The sequence below is a fragment of the Melanerpes formicivorus genome, unplaced genomic scaffold (genome assembly GCF_026170545.1).
Source record: "Melanerpes formicivorus ecotype bairdi unplaced genomic scaffold, bMelFor1.0.p_v2 SCAF_26, whole genome shotgun sequence".
Lineage (NCBI taxonomy): Eukaryota > Metazoa > Chordata > Aves > Piciformes > Picidae > Melanerpes > Melanerpes formicivorus.
In genome coordinates, this window is record NW_027142378.1 from 8,615,689 (window position 1) to 8,638,839 (window position 23,151).

Genomic DNA, 23,151 nt, shown 5'->3' on the forward strand with positions numbered 1-23,151 from the left:
TCAGATCAGCTGGTTCAGTGAGTTTCCCCAGTGTATGTATCTGCAAAGCTTCAAAGCTGTGCTTGGATTGAGAAATTTTTGCTTGTTCCAGGTTATAATCCTTTCTATCCTCCACTTTGTATGAGCTCGCCTCTTTGTTAGCTTTGGAGCTCCACTACAGTAGTCTCAGCTGCAATGAGCAGCAGCCACGGGGAAGATCTTCTACAGCCTGCTGCTCCTGGGCAAAAATCAGTCCAAGAGTCCCTCCTGACTTACAATTGGGCCAAACTGGATGTGTTTTCAGTGGAGTAATAAGAGCTGCCCATCTCACTGCCATCCAACATCTGGGTCCTTGCTCAAATACTTGGAGTTACAAGCATTGCTCAGTAAGGTATAACGCTTCTGCCCTGCTGAAATGTAGGAACTAATTTTAACCTTCAGAAAATACCAGATTGGGACAAATGTGTAATGTGGAAAAAAATCAAAGTGAATAAAGCTCTTTTCCTGAAGGTGAAAGCAGATGAAAATAAGGGGAGCAATATAAAGTAAAAATCAGCTTTTCTCTGCCAATCACTCATTTTACAAGAGGAAAAAATCCTAGTTGTTGGGACTGCTTACAAACAAACTGTTTATTCAAACTCCCCCTTGTTTAACTATTAAGTAAAGATGAAAACCTTTATATAACTTTGTTTGCAAAGGCATATGCAGAAGCTTGAACCACTGCAGCATCAAGTCACTCATCCTCTGCAAGCTGTCAGAATGGGTGCACTAACTTCCTGATTTTTCTCGCTGTGCAGCAGCACTGTGCAACTTCATCTGTATTTCCACAGCCTTCAGGAAGGGAACAAATGTGAGCCACAGCCTGTTTCTGTTCTTAGTCTAGAAAAAGTAACAATGAAAAGTTCTTCCAGATACTGTAAACCAATATTTTCCATAGCAGTTCACAAATACTAGGGCTTTGTTTGAAGGACTCTGATTGGGATGTTGAATCAAGAGGCTTTCTTTTCATCGTGCACTTCCATACCATGGTGTACATCTGTACATAAATGATAAGTAATGATTCATGATAAGTGTTTGTCCTACTGTTAGCAGTCAAAATAAGGATACAAATCTGACCTTTAAAGCACCTGTACTTATTTACTCAATAGCATACTTGACATATCCCTATCAATTAGTTCCTCTTCTGGGCTTGCTTCTAGCTGAGGCAACTGGGTTTTTCTCAGCAACAATACAGTTGCAATATGCCTCATAGGTCAGCAAATCAAATGAGTCCATCTAAAAGCCAGCTAGCTTCTGATTGCTGTTGCCTGCTCTCTTAGGTCTGCTTGGTAAATAGGACTCAGGTCCCATGCCATGATGGACTTCTCATATGCATTTTAGCTCCCTAAACCGGCCATGGCTGCATTAATGGACAGTGCATATGTCAGACTGTATCACTTGGGGTGTTAGTGTGGAACCAAAAGCTTCTTTTCTCTCTGAATAATCCACAACATGAATCTAAATGTGATGGCCTCCCATTGCATTGTCAATCTGCTTTATCCTACTGAGAGGCCACTTTTAATACAGATGTTGACAGTTGCCTAAAAACAGGGAACAACTGGATGCAGCCTTGCAGGTGGATGGATGTAAGGTCAGGAAAAAGCCACTTGTCTCACTGGTAGTTAATTTACAGTGCTGAAGAGAATAGGTGATAAGTGTTGCAGGTGATAGATATTGCTGAAGTGTGTCCAGGGAAGGGCAACAAGGCTGGGAAGAGGCCTTGAGCACAAGCCCTATGAGGAGAGGCTGAGGGAGCTGGGATTGTTTAGCCTGGAGAAGAGGAGGCTCAGGGGAGACCTCATTGCTCTGTACAACTACTTGAAAGGTGCTTGTATCCAGGAGGAGGTTGGTCTCTTCTCTCTAGCAACCAGCACCAGAACAAGAGGACACAGTCTCAAGCTGCACCAGGGGAAGTTTAAGCTGGAGGTGAGGAGAAAGTTCTTCACTGAGAGAGTTATTTGGCCATTGGGATGTGCTGCCCAGGGAGGTGGTGAAGTCCCCATCCCTGGAGGTGTTCAAGAGGGGATTGGACGTGGCACTTGGTGCCATGGTCTAGTCATGAGGTCTGTGGTGACAGGTTGGACTCGATGATCTTTGAGGTCTCTTCCAACCTTGGTGATACTGTGAAATTTGTGCCAGGGGAGATTTAGGTTGGATACTAGGAAAAATTCCTTTGTGGGAAGAGTGGTCAGGCATTGGAACAGGCTGCCCAGGGAATTTGTGGAGTCACCATCCATGGAGGTGTTCAAGAAACGTGTGGACGTGGCACTTTGGGACACAGTTTATTGGCCATTGTGGCCTTATGTTGAAGGTTGGACTCGACCTTAGAGGTCTTTCTCCAACCAAAACAGTTCTACAGTTCTGTGTGTGTTCATTTTTCACATGCTCAGATAACTTTCTGTACACAGAAGAGCAATACCGAAGTGTGTGATATTTTAACATGATCTCTGTTCCACACTTTATTACATTTTGAGCCTATAATCTGCAAAACAGTTTCTTCTCCAGAGACTTTTTCTTGCAAGGCTCATTGGCAGTCACCCAGCTTTATAACATATGCATGTTTTGACAGGGTTACTTAAAATGCAGGTTCTCATAGGACACATTAATGAAATTCAGCATTGCAGGCGAGTTAGCTTTCGTTTTGGTTCTTTGTGTTTGTAAAGAATGCATTCAAATATTGTCAGGAATGAAGGGAGAGGGAAAAAAAAAAGATCTGATTAGATAGGGGGGAGATGAACACTTTTTACAAACTGGATTGCTAGTGCTCACAGCTCTGGGCAGGTAACCAATTGTTTCAGCAGGACAGGTTTTGTCAGGTCTCGAAGCCCAAGGCTTAACGTTCCTCAGTGAGCTAATATTAAAGGAATGCAGCTCTGGTATATCATTGCAGATTGGAGTGTATAAAGAAGACAGATTGAAGTAATGCCACATTTGTCCTATCCTCTTAAAAGCTGGGCTGGATCTGGAATTTGGTAGTGTGCTCAGCTTTGAGGTTTAAACTGAATTACATTGAAATGTCCTTTACACACCGCAACCGAAATGGCTGGGCAGCTGGGAAGCTTTTAGAGTGGTGAACAAGGCTTGTAGCATAAAAGCAAATACTTGCATAGATTCATAGAATGGGCTGGCTTTCAAGGAACCTGCAAAGCTCATCTAGTCCAACCCCCTCTGCAGTAAGCAGGGTCATCCTCAACTAGATCAGGCTGCCCACAACCCTCTCAAGTATCACCTTGAGTATCTCCAGGGATGGAGCCCCAACCACCTCCCTGGGCAACCTGTTCCAGTGTTCCACTACCCTCATGATAAAGAACTTGTTCCTAACATCCAATCTACTCTTCTCTAGTTTGAAGCCATTGCCCCTCATCCTATCACCACAGACCCTTGTAAACAGTCTCTCTCAGTGGCTGGTGGTTTACAACATGATGGTGGCAGAAAAATTCCACTGTAGAAGTAGCTGAAAAACAACTGTAATGATTCCAGTGACTTTAAGATGTTTTGCTGAGGTTGGAAGATCTTGAGCCCAAGTTTTTTTTATGTGCTTTTGTGTGTTTAAGATGCAGTTCATTCAAACATATTGATACTTTTTATTAGTGGGTGTACAGTATCTTGATCACACCAGCACCTCCTGGGAAATTCAAGCTGTCCTTCCACATCAGAGTGCAGTTGTTTCAGGACTTGATCTGCTTTTTGGCAATCAGTTTCCAAGCATACCTGTTTGGAGCATGGTATAATTAGCTCTTCTTTTCAGGTTCTATTGGAAGATCTTTTTCAACCCTTCCCCTTTTGAGGAATTGCACTGAAGTACTTTTTTGTCTAGATGCACTTAGGTGTCTGAAGAAACCTGTGGGGCTTAGAGCCACTTGAAGGTGGGTAGTTACTGCCCCTCCTTTGCTGCCATCTGCTTCTGTAATCATCAGCAACCTTCACCAAGCAGACAGTAGAAATGAGGAGGAATAACCAAGCAATGCTCTTAAATCTGAGGAGGTGGAAGAAGCATAAAGGCTGGTGCTTGACAACTGGAAGCACTGAGTTAGGAGTCCCTAGGGAAGAGTAAAACTATGCAGCCCAGCAGCATGTTTAGTTGGGATGAAAGCAGGGTCAAATAAGTAATGAAGGGTTGCATCTTCTAGCAGATCTCAACACTACACTAAAGTGGATATACATATATATAAAAAACTAGAATACCCTTTAAAATGTTCCTGGTTATTTTTCAAACTGTGTTATTTCTGTGGGAGTTTCTGCATGTAAATAGGAGCAGAAGAGGGGAAAATGTGCTTTCAGAAAGTCACCTCAGGGTTGTGGAAAGTAGCAGTGCTGCTTTTTCTGGTACCAAATTGAATTGCTCCTTTCAGACTTGTATGAGACCACCTTCTTGGGAAGACACCGCTTAAAAGCTACCTGTATCCTTGCTAATCTTGATGCCAGCTCTTTTGGAATCTCTTCTACAATTAAAACCATAGAATGGCAGGGATTAGAAGTGACCTCCAGAGATCTAGTCCAGCCTCCCTCAACCACTTAGGGCAGGTCCTACAGGAACGTGTCCAGGTGGGTTTTGAAGATCTCTAGAGAAGGAGACTCCACAACCTCTCCTCACAGTAAAAATGTTTCTTCTCATGTTGAGATGGAATTTCCTGTGATTGAGTTTGTCTATTGCCTCTCATCCTATCACTGGGCATCACTGAAAAGAGACTGGCTCCATCCTCCTGATGCATACCCTTCAGGTGATATTTGCAGACATTGATAAGATCCCCTCTCAGCCTTCTCTTCTCCAGACTTAGCCCCAGGTCTCTCAGTCTTTCCTTGTAAGAGGGATGCTCCTGTAATCATCCTCACAGCCCACCACTGACCTCTCTCCAACAGTTCCCTGCCCCCCTCTTGAACTAGGGGGCCCAGAGCTGTATTCCAGATGTGGTCTAACTAGGGCTGAATAGAGTGGGAAGAGAACCTCCCTCTTCTTGTTGCACCCAAGTATACTAGAACACTTAGATCTACGGACTGGAGACAAGGTGGGGTAAGAGAGGTCAGGGAACTGTGAAAGAACTGATAGTACTGCTGCTAAGGAAATCATTCTAGATGGCCTCTGTGCTTGCACTTCTGCAATATTGACCCAATAAATTGATACAAGTACTCTTTGCATGGACTAGACCTGCTCTATATCACCTACTATTATTTAATGTCAATGCTTTTGGCTAGTGCAGATGATTGAAGAGAACTATTCTGAAAAGCATCTCAATTATCTCTGGTTAAAAAAGACAGGGTAAAAGGACACATGGGATCCTCTCTATCATCATGCAGTTATCTCATGCTAGAACACAAGACTAGAATCAGTATAAAGCCTCACAGAATCATTAGCTGGCTGAAGTTCTGAGAGTTTGGGATGTCATAGTATCATAGTATCAGTCAGGGTTGGAAGGGACCACAAGGATCATCTAGTTCCAACCCCCCCTGCCATGGGCAGGGACACCCCACACTAGATCAGGCTGGACAGAGCCTCATCCAGCCTGGGCTTAAACACCTCCAGGGATGGGGCCTCAACCACCTCCCTGGACAACCCATTCCAGGGCTTCACCACTCTCATGGGGAAGAACCTCCTCCTCACATCCAGCCTGAATCTCCCCACCTCCAGCTTCATTCCATTCCCCCTAGTCCTATCACTCCCTGAGATCCTGAGCAGTCCTTCCCCAGCCTTCCTGTAGGCCCCCTTCAGATACTGGAAGGCCACAATGAGGTCACCTGGGAGCCTTCTCTTCTCCAGACTGAACAGCCCCAACTCCTTCAGTCTGTCCTCATAGGAGAGGTGCTCCAGCCCTCTGATCATCCTTGTGGTCCTTCTCTGGACACCTTCCAGCACCTCCATATCCCTCTTGTAATAGGGGCTCCAGAACTGGATGCAGTACTCCAGTTCTGGAGTATGTGAATTGCTCACATATATGAATTGCTCCTAGTCCCCTACCAGCTTGGGTAGTTGGAATAGGTGGACTCAAAGGTTTTGCTTGCTAGACCAATTCACATTCTAAGAAAGGCAAACCCCACATTACTGCAGAGTCAGGAAACTGGTAGAGCTTTCTTATCTCCAGGCTCACTGCACATCTTCTATTCAGATTTAGATTTAAGCCTTCTTTTGAACTGTTTTGGCATTGGAGATTTATGTGGTGGTTTGGGATTCTGAGCTCTGCTGTATGTCAGAGAGTTCTGTGCCACACACTCTTTAAACAGTATTGCAGATAGACCTGAATACTTACACTTTAATACAAAACCATGCTGTGAAGTGAGGGGAGAACCCTTGGAGCTAGCTCTTACATAGCTTATATTCTCCTTCTAGTTACTTGGCATAAAGATTAGAAGCAGAAAGAAAGGAAAAGCTTTTGGTTGGTGGTTGTATTTTGTTTTTTTCTTTCCAAAAACCAAGGGCATGGTTGCCAAATACCAATCTGAGTAACAAGACATTATTGTGAAACAGCTCTCTGCTTGATTCCAGGAGAAGGATCTTTGTTATCTCGTACATTCTGCAGGCTTGCAGAGCTGATTATGTGTATACATGCACAGACAATGTTTTCAACTCTTCTCATTTCAGCAACTATTCACAGGAACTCCTGCATGGGATTTTTTAAACAAAGTGTTTTCTACCCCTCCAAGTGCTTTCATTTTGAAAGCTCTCAGCTTCTGTTGTGTTTCATGCATTAAAAGATCCTTTAGTTTTTGCTTTGAACAGGACATGTGTGCTGCAACCTTTTGTATAATATACATCTGCATATACTATATCACAAACCAAGCAAACTTACTCCCTTCCCATAGGAAGACTGGAAAAAAGTGTCTTATAAAGGGGAAAAAAAGAAATAAAAATCTTTTGGGTCACAGACTCATAGAATATATCTGGTTGGAAGAGAGCTCAATGATCATCCAGTCCAACCCTTGGTCCAGCACTGAAGGGTCAACACTAAACCATGTCAGATGCACAGGCTGCCCTGGGCAGACCCTTTCAATATTTGATAGCCCCCTCCTCTCCCCTTTTTCCCCCCTCCTCTCCCCTTTTTCCCCCCTCCTCTCCCCTTTTTCCCCCCTCCTCTCCCCTTTTTCCCCCCTCCTCTCCCCTTTTTCCCCCCTCCTCTCCCCTTTTTCCCCCCTCCTCTCCCCTTTTTCCCCCCTCCTCTCCCCTTTTTCCCCCCTCCTCTCCCCTTTTTCCCCCCTCCTCTCCCCTTTTTCCCCCCTCCTCTCCCCTTTTTCCCCCCCTCCTCTCCCCTTTTTCCCCCCTCCTCTCCCCTTTTTCCCCCCTCCTCTCCCCTTTTTCCCCCCCTCCTCTCCCCTTTTTCCCCCCTCCTCTCCCCTTTTTCCCCCCTCCTCTCCCCTTTTTCCCCCCTCCTCTCCCCTTTTTCCCCCCTCCTCTCCCCTTTTTTCCCCCCTCCTCTCCCCTTTTTCCCCCCTCCTCTCCCCTTTTTCCCCCCTCCTCTCCCCTTTTTCCCCCCTCATGTGTTACTGAGCAAACAAAACAAATCTAATCTCAGGAGATGTGATTCTGGTATGTATGTACAGTTTTTCCTCTGTCAGTATCATCTGAGAAGCTTTCTTTGTGCAGTTGCTTATTAAATCCTTTTCTATCTTTTAATTGTGTTGAATGTTGTGTGAACTTGGTTTATATCATTTCAAAATCGACCTTCAAAGTAACTTAGATTCACAGGCACCAGAACACCAGCTCAGCACTGAAATGTGTTTTGGGAATGAAATGCAGAACAAAATTGTTCAAGTAACAATATCTTCATTTGCTGCCAGAGATGAAATATGTGGAAAGGTTCAAAACTAGTGTTTGTCCCCGTAGTCAGGCTAAGAATTTGGAGGATTACTTAAGGATTGTAGTCTATTTTCAGGAAAGCTCTCTGGTCAAAGGAGATTTTTCTGAGAGCAAAAAATGAACTCCCCTGGTGCCTTGCATTCACAAACTCTTACATCTGCACAGGAAGGAGGGCTGAAGCTTGTACCACTTGAAGTGTGATATATGACAGTCTGAAGGCTCTCTGCTCCAGAGGCAAGCTAACGTATGCTTCATGTCAATCGTTAATGCCTGTAAGAACATGGATTTCAGCCCTTGTGGAGAAATCCCTTGCATGAAAATAGGTGCTCTGTACATCTCTCTCTCGCTCTCCCTGGTATCATGGGATGGAGCTTTTCTTGTGTGTATGTTGTGATTTCTTGGTTCACGTTAATTTCCTGTCTGCCAGAGAAACACAAGATGTGACCGTGACCTTGCGTTGCTCCATTCAACTGGGAAGTGGAAGAAAAACAGCTTTGAAATAAAATATTGTTGAGGAAGGAACCTTTTCTCTTTTTTTTTTTGCCAGTAAAAATGCTGGTAACTGCTCTAGCCATCATTTAAATCCCAGAACATATCTATTAATTTCACTGTAATTACAAAGAGAAGAAAAAAAGACTTAATGGCTTTAGACTCGTGAAGGCTCTTGAAATAATATTAGTCTGCTCCAAATTAGCTGTTGGCTTGTTTTCAACCAATGATTCATGGTGGTATTTTACTAAGCCCTTTTTATTGTCTTGGATAGTTCAGAACTTTTGTTTAACTTGCCCAGCAGTGCTGTATGTGGTCTTGCCCTTAGTGCTTCAGAAGGTAAAGGAATACATATATATATATATATAGCTTCAATTAAGCCCTTTGAAGCAGAATACACTTTGAATTATGTATAAACTTTGCCATTTAAAGCTAGGACAATCCAGTTTAAGTAATGTTGGATGGCAGCTTTCTTCTTGATAGTTGAAGAACTGTGTTTAAAAGTGGCTACACTCATTGGAGGAAAGTTTAGGGGAGGAAGAATACAGGAACAAATTTTGTGGGGGGTGTGTGGCTTCTTCGTACACTGTTGGATTTTCCTGCAGAGAAGATGATCTACTTTCTCTTGAAGACAAGTGAACCAAGTAGATGCTCTTAAAGGAAAGAGCCACCTGTCCTGGTAGTTGATAATATTGGGTCAGTTGTTGAAGATGAAAAAGGGAAGGTATTAGGAGTAAGTATTGCAAAAATGAGCTTCTAAAGAACCTTAAACTGCAAACTTGGTAAATAAAATCCTAGGCTCCTTAGCACCACCATACCTGGAGGTGTTTAAACAACATGGGGATGGGGTTTAGTAGTAATAGCTTAGTAGTAGTGGTGGGACTGTGAGCTCTAGGTGAATGGTTGGACTTGATGATCTCAAAGGTCTCTTCCAACCTCAACAGTTCTATGTATACCCTAGGGGGCAGCAAGGAAAGGGAGCGGATGGGACACCAAAACCCTCAAACCTTGCAGATGTTTATGTCAGCATTTCAGTTTTAAGTAATCTGTTTGGAAGTTTTAATTTTAACATATAATGAGGATAAACTTATTTAAGGGTGATGGAGCAGGCTGCCCAGAGGGGTTGTGGGGTCTCCTCTAGAGACTTTCAAGATCCATGTAGATGTGTCCATGTGTGACCTGCCCTGGGTGGTCCCACTTTGGCAGGGGGGTTGGACTTGATCTCCAGAGGTCCCTTCCAACTCCTGCCATTCTATGATTCTGGGGTACTAAACGTATCAAAGTGACTTCCAAGTGGAAATATACATGTAGGGGATGTCAATATGATTGCATTGACCTTTTCTCCTGTCTAGTGATGTGATGGAAACACTTTTTTCCTGTTCTATGTTGCCGTGAGCCAGAAGTTAGTTGCTGGGAGATGATTTTCACAGTGGATTAATAAAATCTAGCATTGATTTCATAGCAAAACCTTGGCTTAGTTAAGTATGTAGGGATTCAAGGAATCTAGTTTTGCCCAGTGTGAGAGCTGTAGGTCAGTAAAGCATACCCTTCTGTGCTACATTGAAGTCAGGGCAAGAATCACTCAGCCAATTACTTCATTATTGTTAACACATTCATTACAATTGCTGTCCTTGCAGACAGACAATGTTATTGTCTCATACTTGCTGTGAATACAGAGCAGATCCAGAGGTGGAACTGTAAGAATACACAAGAGCAGACAAGAACCTTTATAAAAGTTTGGCATCTCAGCCATGAAAATGTGAGTGACCTCTAGAATACTCTGATTTTTGGTCTCTGTTACAGAGACTTTCCTTTTGCTTAATTTTATGCTTAAAAATAGCCTCAACAAAAAGAATCCATAAAATGAGGTTAAGTAAAGCTGCAACACTGAGATTTTCCACTTTTTAATGGGATGAAATGGTGGTTAGTTTCAGATCACCTCACCCTCATAATTTAGAGATAAAAACTAAGATCCTCTTGGATTGTTCCTTGACATTTTGTGTGAGAGCACAAGAGAATTCTTTTCATTTTTCTTGCTTTCAATAAGCAACTTAGCAGAAAAATGAATTCTCTGTCATCTTGACAACATGCTTCTGCTCTGTCCTGTTCTTCCTGTATTAGAATAGAATTAACCAGGTTGGAAAAGACCTTTGAGATCATCAAGTTCATCCTTATCATCCAACACTACCTAATCAACTAAACCATGGCACAAAGTGCCTCATCCAGTCTCTTCCTAAACACCTCCAGTGATGGTGACTCCACCACCTCCATGGGCAACTGATTCCAATGGCCAATCTCTCTTTCTATGAAGAACTTCTTCCTAACATCCAGCCTAAACCTCCCCTGGGGCAGCTTGAGACTGTGTCTTCTTGTTCTGGTGCTGGCCACCCGGGAGAAGAGACCACCCCTGACCTTGCTACAGCCTCCCTTCAGGTAGTTGTAGAGAGCAATAAGGTCTCCCCTGAGCCTCCTCTTCTCCAGGCTAAGCAACCCCAGCTCCCTCAGCCTCTCCTCCTAGGGTTTGTGCTGCAAACCCCTCCCCAGCTATACATGTAAAAGTAACACAAGTTACAAACACAATAAACATGCTATGTTTAAAAACACCTCGAGTTCATTCATTCTTAGAGTGAAGGAAAACTCCATATATCATAGCAAAAAGAATATTAAATTGGGGGGGCTTGTAAAATCTCTTTTGGCAACTTAATCTGTTGGATTTTTTGCCTTGAGTGATTGGAGTGATTTGTAAATGATAAGGCACATAGGTGTTACACCTGATACGGCAGCAAAAGCTCCCCTGATATGGGAGAGCGATTCAAACTGGTCTCTTGGGTCAACGACATCCTGAAAGCAGAAGGATTTTCTTCCTCTGCTGGGATTTAGCTCGCATTATGTGTTCTAATGGAAGGTGTACAATATGCTGCAGATCTCAAATCTGTCCTGCAGGGATTTAGCTTGTCCTTGAGTATAATAATGCCAAAAAGCTATGTTTTCTCACTTCTTGTAACCAGATCTGCCAACAAAGGGAATACCTTCCCCCTGGCAAAGTAAAGCACTGAGGTTAAACACCTCATAATCCATGGACAGAGGAGTGTTTATATTGAGTTTTACTTTTTTTTCCCCCCCCTAAGCAAGTACAACTATTTATTGCAGCTTACCATTTTTGACCCAAGTGAATCTTTAAGTGGAAGGCAAGAGTGCAAATTTAGTTCTTCTATTGCTGGCTTTGTAATGGTTGACTCTTTTTGCTATCACTATGTTTAGACACCTGTGGCACACAGTGTATTTCAGAAGGAAGATCCAGTTTCTGTCCTAAAGAGTACACCATATGACAAATAGGCCATCTACATTTATGGCTATGATGTCTGTATGAAGAGAAAGAGCACATCCCTTTTATGAACACCTGCCTGGGGAGAGCAGAATTAAGTTGGTGTCAAGCAGTCAGTGTTTGACCATACTGCCAGAAACTGAAGGTGTAATGACAGTATCACAGTATCACTAAGGTTGGAAGAGACCTCAAGGATCATCGAGTCCAACCTGTCACCACAGACCTCATGACTAGACCATGGCACCAAGTGCCACGTCCAATCCCCTCTTGAACACCTCCAGGGATGCTGACTCCACCACCTCCCTGGGCAGCACATTCCAATGACGAACGACTCTCACTGTGAAGAACTTTCTCCTCACCTCGAGTCTAAACCTCCCCTGGTGCAGCTTGTGACTGTGCCCTCTTGTTCTGATGCTGGTTGCTAGAGAGAAGAGACTAACACCTTCCCGGCTACAACCACCTTTCAAGTAGTTGTACAGAGCAATGAGGTCTCCTTCATCTTGACACTTACCCCTCAGATATTTATAGACATTAATAAGATCCCCTCTCAGCCTTCTCTTCTCAAGATTATCAATGCAGACAGGACTGCTTCTGTTCCAAATCATATTAGTATCTCTTTCAAAATCTTAGGTTATTGCATTAGCATAGCTATCTTTTTTAAAATGCTGCTGGTTCCACAACATGTAGAAAATTCTCTTCAAAATATGCTTCAAAGCATAGCCTGTTTTCCCAGTTTTCCTGGCTACCTTCTGCAAGGCTTCTTGCACCCATTGAGGAAGCAGCTAGCCTGGGTTCTTTGTGGTGTGAGAAAGGGGGATACTTTAATTGATACTGTGCTCACAGCTGAGGCTTGTGAAGAAAGACTGGGAAAGAATCTCTTGGCATATGTAGATTCTTTTGCTGTCCTCTGACATGCTCAGGTTTTTATTTCCCTAAAAGGCATTAAATCAATGAAACAAATACACTGCAAAAGCAGTAAACCATCCATAATTCTATTAAGTGTTAAATGCATTTGAAATGGTCCCATGCTGAGGAACATGTTCATGAAACATTGCTTTGTGCCATGTCGTGTCTGAGTGATGTGAAGGTTATAGAACAAGGTTTAATAATACTGATGGTACTCCAAATGCTTGATTTTGATTCTTGACATTGGGAGCAAACTGTCTGTTAAACCCCTGCCAATGGGTGTAATTGGCAGCTTTCATGGGAAAGCTCATTTAGTGCTGTAACTGAGAGGAAACTTTGGCTTCACTGAGAATCTGGAGGCTGGATTGACTGAGTGGCACAGCCTGTTCCCCTTCAGGAGGCCAGAGCACTAGTTGTGTTCTTCCTCAAACTGATAACTATGTAAAACAGTATTTTTCATCCATGTGAACTGCCTCTCTTCAACTTGCTATTTACACAAACAGTAGAAATATATACACAAACCAGGAAACTAATGTTTTGTATTACCTTGCTGTTCAGAACAGCTTAAATGCTTATTTAGGCTTGAGAGATAGTACAGTCTCAACTGGTGCCCTGAGCCCACCCTCCTGATACTCCTGTTGTTTCTTACAGTAAACTTTCAGGCTTTATACCAACACATTAAAAAATCCCATCAGTTCTCCTTTCCACCATGTGGCACAGAAGGCTGCTGGTCAACCAAATACATTTGACGGTGAGAAATGTCTGGGGGGTTTTAACCACCCTGGTTTTATGTAGTTCCTAATGGAATGGAATGGAATGAAGCTGGAGGTGGGGAGATTCAGGCTGGATGTGAGGAGGAGGTTCTTCCCCATGAGAGTGGTGAAGCCCTGGAATGGGTTGTCCAGGGAGATGGTTGAGGCCCCATCCCTGGAGGTGTTTAAGCCCAGGCTGGACGAGGCTCTGGGCAGCCTGATCTAGTGTGGGGTGTCCCTGCCCATGGCAGGGGGGTTGGAACTAGATGATCCTTGTGGTCCCTTCCAACACTGACTGATACTATGATACTAATACTTACACTCTGTCTAAACTCCCCAGTTGGAAAAGACAGGATGAAACAAAGTCTCTGCTGATCAGGAGCTGAGACTTGCAGTAAATAGTGGTAGAATAGAACAGAACCCCTCTTTTTCTTTCCCTCTACCCTTGTCCCCCCCTTGGTGCACAGTATGTGTTAGATTTTAATCAGTGACTGTCATTGATGTAATAACTTGGTTGTGCTGGTCCCGTCAGGAACGACTTTGTCACTTTCTGCTAGCAAACTTGTGAGAACTAAGCACAGAGGTAACTTAATACACAGATCAACTTGTCCCAGCCAAATAAAGGAATTCACCATTTCTTTCTCATGGAAACTGATGAGGATTTCTTTTTGTGTCTAGACTTGGTTTTTTCACTTCAGGACAGTGGTGTTCTTTAAATGAAAGTACTAATACCTCCCAGATTAGATACAGCAGCATTAATGAAGTGGGACAGATCTGGGCTTTGCCATGCATTTCTGTATTTTAGAGCAGAACTAAAGAATTTTTTTTGGCCATAGTGTTCAGGGATAGCTTTTCCTATTGACCAGTGTAATAGAGTCATCACAACAGCTGCAAGGGATTGGTTACACTGCTGGAATTCACCCGGGCCTGCGCCGGCTTTTTCAATGCATGCTTCTCGAAACAAAACAGTTTGATGGCAGGTGTGACCTCTAACCCTCCCTAACTTTGAAGAACTTAATCATCATCATTTGTGCAGCACCAAATATATTTTGCAGGTGGAGGAAACAGAGGGAAATGTAGTTTGGTTTTGATGGGAAAGGGGGAAGATGAGGAGTGGTTGTGTTGGCATTTTTAGCCCTTTTATGTGAGGCAGATTAGGTGAAGGCAGGTTTTGAAAGCTTTATCTAAACCAAATTTGATGTTCTGTGGGGGAAATCTGTTTTGCCAAATAGTTGCAGAGAAAATTGAAAGATTGAGGAGATGGATTTAAAACATACCCATCTACTAAGGTTTTGCATAAAGAAGGGGCAGGGAGAGCTGTAGAAAGAGTGAGTATAGTCACCCTTTCTAGGTTGACACCCTTCCTTTCTAGGTAATCACCTTTTCCAGGTATTGAATGTATGCATAAGAAGAAGATACATTGAGAAAATACCTGCATTGTCCCCAGGGTGTTATCAGTTCCCAACAAGTGTTTGGCTTGCCAGCTGTTCATGGTCATCAGATAAGGTTCTGTACATCATTGTCCAAGCAAACCCTTGTGTTTGGGGGCTGTGCACAGTCATGTGGACATGGCTCTCTGGGATGAACCAGGTAACCCTTTTATAGAGTCATGGAGATCATGGTAACAGCCATGCAGAATGGTGTATGATGATGAGGGCAGCAGGGTTACAGCCCAGGAAGATGGAAATGTTATCTTGATGGGAGCTAATTCTCAATCCAGGACCTGCTTCTTTTGCCAACCTTGTGGGTTACATGTGTGTTAAAAGTGGATGTTAAAACTGACAAAACCTGACAGAATGGAAGACAGCTTTGTCTGCTGATAATAATAAACCTTTATAGAAGTCATCATAGAATTATTAGGGTTGGAAGGGACCTCAAGGATCATCCAGTTCCACCCCCCTCCATGGGCAGGGACACATCACACAACATCAGATTGCTCACTCTCAGTTGTGAAACTGAGTCTGTGCAGTACCTCTGAGAGTCAGATTTGTGCACTTTGGACTGGAGTCTGAAGGCTGGTGATGTTTCATAAATTGAAGCTTCACTTTTTGTGGCTAGATTTAACAGAAACTCCTGGTGTGTACATTTCCTTAGTCTTCGGGGTGCTGCAGCTGCAGATAGGTTATTCTGCTCTTCTCACTCTCTTGCTCCTTGAAGCCATGAGGAAGCAGGAGAATTTTTACTACTTTGTGCTACCTGCAGGCATGTGCCAGTTGGCAGTGCTGCTGCTTCGTTGTGTTGGAGCATTTCCAGACATCAATGAATCACAGCTGACAGAAATTTGCTTTCTTACAATGCTTATTTCTTCAAACAGTTACATTAAAATGGATTTATATTTCCCAAGGAAATAAATATAATAGCTTTGGATATCTTGGTGGAATGTTCCATCATAGTTATGGGTAATAGTGCCTGTGACACGCTCTGGATGAAGATGAAGAGTAAAAGAGAGTTTAGCATGAGTGTTTAGCTATCCTAGTTCAGTTTTGCCATCCTTCCTGCTGAGGAAAGGGACAAGAGGATTTATATGTATATTTATATTCTTATTAGTATTTATTTCTCTGGGCTGTCAATTAGATTTTTATCACCTTTTTGCTGTCCTGTTAGTTTGCAGTGCTTTGAATATGTACCTAAAGAGGCTTGCTGCTCCATGAAGAGCTAGCTTGCATGGATTGTATTTTTTGGCTTGGTCTAACAAAGTGTTGTTCCCTTTACAGTTGCTCAGAGTTAGAAATAGGTATGGTCTAAACAGTGTTCACACTTAGTGGGGATGAGCTTGCACCTACCTTGAGATGATCACCTCAAAACTTTTAGTTCCTCTGGACTGGAATTTCAACCCAGTGAATTGACTCTTTTATGTTTTGAAAGACAGCTAATCCCATTTCTGAGCACTGAACTAAGCTGTAAACTTTTGTGAACATCTGCATCTGCTCAGCCCTGGTGAGACCCCACCTGGAGTACTGTGTCCAGTTCTGGAGCCCCTATTACAAGAGGGATGTGGAGGTGCTGGAACGTGTCCAGAGAAGGGCCAGGAGGATGAGCAGAGGGCTGGAGCACCTCTCCCATGAGGACAGACTGAAGGAGTTGGGGCTGTTCAGTCTGGAGAAGAGAAGGCTCTGAGGTGACCTAATTGTGGCCTTCCAGTATCTGAAGGGGGCCTACAGGAAGGCTGGGGAAGGACTTCTCAGGATCTCAGGTAGTGATAGGACTAGGGGGAATGGACTGAAGCTGGAGGTGGGGAGATTCAGGCTGGAGGTGAGGAGGAGGTTCTTCCCCATGAGAGTGGTGAAGCCCTGGAATGGGTTGTCCAGGGAGGTGGTTTAACACCTCCCATCCCTGGAGGTATTTAAGCCCAGGCTGGATGAGGCTGTGGCCAGGCTGATCTAGTGTGGGGTGTCCCTGCCCATGGCAGGGGTGTTGGAACTAGATGATCCTTGTGGTCCCTTCCAACCCTGACTGATACTATGATACTATGATACAAGGAGTCTGAATTTTGTTTATCCTGTGATGGGAAAACATGCAAATCTACTCTTGGAGACCTCAGTCATCTATTTTATCATAGAAATATTTGGGGCTGGAAGGGATCTGTGAAGTCCAACCTCCTGCAGTAAGCAGGGAAATATTTTGGGTTGGAAGGGATCTGTGAAGTCCAACCTCCTGCAGTAAGCAGGGACATCTTCAACTACATCAGGTTACTCAGAGCCCAGTTCAACCTGACCTTGAATGTCTCCATGGATGGGGCATCTATCACCTCTCAGGACAGCCTGTGCCAGTGTTTCACCATCAGCATGAAAAGTTTCTTCCTTATATCTAGTTTACATCTCTCCTCTTTTAGTTTAAAGCCATTACTCCTTGCCCTGTCACAACAAGCCCCACTAAAGGCTTTATTTCAGACTCTCTATTCAGGATCTTTATTACAGACTCTTGTTCAAGTACTAGAAGGCCACAGTAAGGTCTCCCAGGAGTTTTCTGTTCTTCAAGCTGAGCACCCCCAGCTCTATTAGCCTTTCTTCACAGAAATGTTCCAGCCCTCTGATCATTTTAGTGGCCCCCCTCTGGACTTGGATCAACAGGTCCATGAAATTTTATGCAAGCAGCTGCTTCTAAATTCATTGTTTTCTATACCTTTTTTAAGAAGTAATACAAAGTCCTTGGTGGTAAAACAAAAAGTCCATAGCTTAAATGAAGCCACAGTCTGGTTGCATCTTTGGAATGATTGCAGTGTCACATTAATAGACAATTCTTGAAAGGACTTGCAGATGCTTCATGGGATTCAGTTTGGTTTTAATGACATTCAAGTAAAACTTACTGATCCTATAGCTCACAAAAGGCTGTGCTCACCATGCAGTGGCAGATAAGAGTCATTTCTGTTTGTTTGCTGTCTCCTCATCAAAGGAATGTTGTTCATATTGGATTCTTAATAAATAACAGCAACTTGCATAGGAAAGTTATTTTATGTGTGTGCCTTCTGTCATTCTGTGTTATGACAAGGCAGGATTGATGTCCAATATAATTCTTCATAAGGGAATTAGGAAGGATCATTAAGAAGGTTAAGGTGAATTAGGTGAATTAAGGTGAATTGCAGTGTTTGAACCTGGTGTTTGGGTTGTCTTGTTTCCATCATGCGCCAACTTTGGCATGATTTTTGAATGGCACCAAATTTTTGTCATCTGAGTTTGTTTGCTCCCTTGTTGGAAACTGGTGAAGCCTCTGGGCCAGCAATCCCAAAAGTCAGCTTCATGAAATTCCACTTTTGCAAACCCAGCTGTCTTTGTAGCTGGAATTATTCTCTGAATTACTTGGTTGCAAAGACTCCTTTGGATAGGCTTGTCTGCCTTTTAATATAATTCATATTTGAAAAGGTCTGATTTTCATCATTTCTTTGCTTATTCATGTATGGGAAGAATGAAACAAAGTGCCCTGTGTATGTCTATTTCTTGTATTGACAGTCACCTTCTTTTTTCTTCCTTCCAGGCCAGCCAGACCATTCAAGTTACCAAAAAGGTAAGATCTAATACTGTTGCATGTGATGTTTGCAGAATCTTAAAGGCAGTAGATGAGGTGATGGCAAAGCTGTTACTCCCCCCCCACACAAGGCAAGAGTAAGGAATGTTCAAGGAAAATAGTAGGCAATCAAGGCTGATTTAAAAAGCAAAAGGTATTTCTTCAGGCAGTGGGTAGTGAATTTCTGAAGCTGCCACAGGAGATTGTGGAGACAGATAGCATCAGCAAGTTCAAACAACGTTTGGAAGAACTGATCCCTAAATAAACACTGAAAGGAGGAGTCGGGGACAAGTTCTTTGACATCCCTAATCACACTTCTTTGAATCCTGGGGGAACAGGAAGGGGACAGACCACAGAAGGTGGCCAAGCTCCCATGCTCTATGGAGAGACAAGTAGTCTCTCCAGAAATACTGGGCTAGAACTTTAAAATGTATGCAGGTGTCCATGTTCCTTGTCTTCAGCTATTTCATAGCAATTACAATCTGTTCTGTTCTCTTTGTGCACACATACATTAGCCTAATAACTCTGTGACTCTACTGTTTCAACTGAGGGTTGTTCTGAGAAGCGACTTGGTTGTACCATCAAAAACCAACCTGACAGAAAAGTTCCCCAAGAATGTCATCATAATGATCTTCCTCCTACAACCAAACCCACCATAAAATCAAGAACACTAGGTTTGGATTGCATGTTGTCTGAAGAAAGACAGGGTCACGTTAAAAACCCCAACAGAACACTTTACCTGATGGCACTGTTAGTGCATCAGTTACAGCAACAAGAAACCATTTCAAGTGAAAATACCTTAAAAAAAGAGAGCTTACCTCTGGGATTTGCTTTCAGGCCTGTCCTCTAGGTATCTCTTTTGAGTTGCATAAATCTGTTTGTTAATAGAAATTCAGTCATGCAAGTGTCTGTTGCTCCTAGTGACCTCTTTAAGATTCAACTGTGTATTGTTACAATAAGGAGATATTATCTCTCTCTCTCTTTTTGACACTGGGTAATGGTTTAGCCTGACTATGTTTTCATATGGGTGCTAAATGGAAAAGCTTAACACCATCCATGTGCTGTAGCTTACAATGGGAAAGGAAAGTAAACACTATTTCTTAGCATCTTCTTTTGAAGGAAGCCTTATGAGGTCTTAGATCACCTTGGGGCAAATGACTTGAAACCAGTCTTTGAGTGGTGCTAAATGGGTGAGATAAGTACAGCTTAAATTACTTGCCATATCTCCTAAGCATTTTAAAATATTTAAAACATGGGGGGGAATCAAACCAAATGAAAAACCCAAACAAACCAACAAAGCCCAACAACCAAGCACAAACTTTTTTTCAGATGTGTGAATAAAATCTAGATGAAACAAATGAGTGCAAATTGTGTGCATTTTGATGGAGAAGGCAGCTTAAAGTAGTGCTACCATTTCAGTATTCAGTATCACTAAGGTTGGAAGAGACCTCAAAGATCATGGAGTCCAACCTGTCACCACAGACCTCATGACCAGAGTAGGGGTTTGAACAGCTAGATTGAAGGAAGAGGTGAAATGGCATAAAGAGGACATTCCAGTGAGTGTCAGAGAGTTACTGAGAATTCATCATTCAGTACATTGGAGTATTGAATCCAATTCTAGGTGTCCTAGTTCCAACCCCCCTGCCATGGGCAGGGACACCCCACACTAGATCAGCCTGGCCAGAGCCTCATCCAGCCTGGGCTTAAACACCTCCAGGGACGGGGCCTCAACCACCTCCCTGGCCAACCCATTCCAGGGCTTCACCACTCTCCTGGGGAAGAACTTCTTCCTCACCTCCAGCCTGAATCTCCCCACCTCCAGCTTCATTCCATTCCCCCTAGTCCTATCACTACCTGAGATCCTGAGCAGTCCCTCCCCAGCCTTCCTGTAGGCCCCCTTCAGATACTGGAAAGCCACAATTAGGTCACCTGGGAGCCTTCTCTTCTCCAGACTGAACAGCCCCAACTCCTTCAGTCTGTCCTCATAGGAGAGGTGCTCCAGCCCTCTGATCATCCTCCTGGCCCTTAAATGTTAAACATGTTAAACAATTCACCCAGGACATAGTTTATTTTACAGCTAGGGCCTGAAGAATTTAATCAATTTAACAGCTGCACAACTGAGAATGGAAGTGTGGAGACAACATGTCAGAGTGGTAAATCTAGTGATGAAAAGGAAAGAAAAAAACATCTTTTGAGTATAATTTTTATGACTGCAGAGCAAACATCTTGGTGTTTATGAAAACATTTAGTCCTATAAATAGGAAAATTCTGTTAGGTCATTTGCTGCCCTTCACTCCTGCTTTGTACAGTTGCTCATTTGGCAAGCTGCCCCTTTGTGATTCGCTTTAATAAAAACTTACACTCCAGACTGCTTTTCAAGCTTTTGCTAATTAACCTCTTGTGTGAGAATGTAAGAGTTATTCCACATTCACCTAATGGGAAATTGAGATACACCCAGTGCTTTGGACTTCCTTGCTTCTTAAAGCTCTATTTAGACCCCTAGACCATACCTAATCCTACATGTTATGGAAAGTCAGCAATAAGCTTGCTCACTGCTGTTGATGTTACAATTAGAAAGCTGGGAAACTGATGGAGTGAGGAGCTGGGCATTACCTCCCTTCTTAGGAACAGGACAGAAAATTTCTGTGAGGCAAATAGCCCTGATTAGATACTGAGTTGCCCTGAATCACAGAAAGAACCGTAATCTTTCAAGACAGTATAAAAAAAGTGAAGGAGTACTCTGCTATGATCCTGTATGTTATCAGAGTGGCTGGAGAGCAGCCAGGCAGAGAGGGACCTGGGAGTACTGGTCGATGGTAGGCTGAACATGAGCCTGCAGTGTGCCCAGGCAGCAAAGAGGGCCAATGGCATCCTAGCTTGCATCAAGAACAGTGTGGCCAGCAGGAGCAGGGAGGTCATTCTGCCCCTGTACACTGCACTGGTTAGGCCACACCTCGAGTCCTGTGTCCAGTTGTGGGCCCCTCAGTTTAGGAAAGATGTTGACTCGCTGGAATGAGTCCAGAGGAGGGCAACAAAGTTGGTGAGGGGCTTGGAACAAGCCCTGTGAGGAGAGGCTGAGGGAGCTGGGGTTGATTAGCCTGGAGAAGAAGAGGCTCAGGGGTGACCTTATTGCTGTCTACAACTACCTGAAGGGAGGTTGTAGACAGGCAGGGGCTGGTCTCTTCTCCCAGGCAACCAGCACCAGAACAAGAGGGCACAGTCTCAAGCTGCACCAGGGGAGGTTCAGACTGGATGTTAGGAAGAAATTCTACACACAAAGAGTGATTGCCCATTGGAATGGGCTGCCCAGGGAGGTGGTGGAATCACCATCATTGGAGGTGTTTAGGAGGAGACTGGATAGGGTGCTTGGTTGCATGGTTTAGTTGATTAGGTGTTGTTGGGTGATAGGTTGCACATGATGATCTTGAAGGTCTCTTCCAACCTGATCTGGTCTGTTCTGTTCTGGTCTGTTCTATTCTGTTCTATTCTGTTCTATTCTGTGTTGCATGTAAGTTGAAGAGGAAATAAGAGTATAGATCTCCTCGACCAAAACTAGTGTGTACAAAGACAATCAATACAGAGTGATTCATACCCTGTAATTATTTTTACTCATGCCTTTTAAACTTTATGGGACTCTCTCTAGTCTTTGTCCTCCTAAGATGAGAGAATAGAATAGAATAGAATAGAATAGAATAGAATAGAATAGAATAGAATAGAATAGAATAGAATAGAATAGAATAGAATAGAATAGAATAGAATAGAATAGAATAGAATAGGAATAGACCAGGTTGGCAGAGACCTTCAAGATCATCGTGTCCAACCTATCATCCAACACCACTCAACCAACTAAACCATGCAACCAAGCACCCTGTCAAGTCTCCTCTTGAACTTTATGTTGCCCTTGAAACAAAGTCTGTGGATTCAAGCATTTTAGAAAACTCACTAGGAAATTAGGATCTCTGGGTTTCATTTCCTGCTACTTTTCTGTCAGTTTAAGAAAAATTGCAGTGTTTGAAAATGCTGACAATTGGATTTGCATATAAAAGTTCTTAGGCTCTTAAAATTCAGAATGATAGTGTGTGACACTGGAACACGAAACAATTAGTGTTGCTTAGTTTGTGTATCGTGTGGCAACTCCTTTGCACCTTTGCATTTACAATGGATTTTATGGGTCATTAGTCTGTAAGGTTTGAGGGGGTGTTTTAATGACTGTTTTAAGTATTGAACAAATGTTTTCTTTTGGGGTGCTGCTTTCAAATTGATTTCTTTTTTCTGGTTTTTTTCTTCCCTCCTCTTTGATATTTTTTTCTTTCAAAAGTTTAAAGGAGGAGCTGCGGTGCTTTCTGTAATTAAATCATTAACAAAGCATCTGTTTCTAATGATACCCCACCGTGGGTAATAGCCCTGCCAAAAATGAAGTCTCACAGTAACAAAAAAGTGTCTATATAAAAAAACCAAAACTGTGCTTAGACTTAAAGAAGGTTTCACTTCACATCTGGGGTTTTTTTTTGGCTTGTTTTGCTGTTTGTTTTGGTTAGTGGTTTATTTCCACAGTATCACAGTGTAACTTAGGTTGGAAAGGACCTCGAGGATCATCGAGTCCAACCTATCAACACAGACCCCATGACTAGACCATGGCACCAAGTGCCACATCCAATCTCCTCTTGAACACCTCCAGGGTCGATGACTCAACCACCTCCCTGGGCAACCCGTTCCAATGACGAATTACTTGCTCGGTGAAGAACTTCCTCCTCACCTCGAGTCTAAACCTCCCCTGGCGCAGCTTGAGACTGTGTCCCCTTGTTCTGGTGCTGGTTGCCTGGGAGAAGAGACCAACCCCTTCCTGGCTACAACCACCTTTCAGGTAGTTGTAG

The 23,151-nt window shown here is 43.2% G+C and overlaps 1 protein-coding gene across 3 annotated transcripts in view; it reads left to right on the forward strand.

The window, feature by feature from the left end:
• The window catches only part of DISP1 (dispatched RND transporter family member 1), a 101,373-nt gene that overhangs the window by 63,510 nt on the left and 14,712 nt on the right, over positions 1–23,151 (forward strand). For all 3 annotated transcript variants that reach the window (XM_068153536.1, XM_068153533.1, XM_068153535.1), the window contains exon 3: positions 18,248–18,277. In XM_068153536.1, the coding sequence (XP_068009637.1) occupies positions 18,248–18,277 (30 nt within the window). The remainder of the gene's footprint in view (positions 1–18,247; positions 18,278–23,151) is intronic.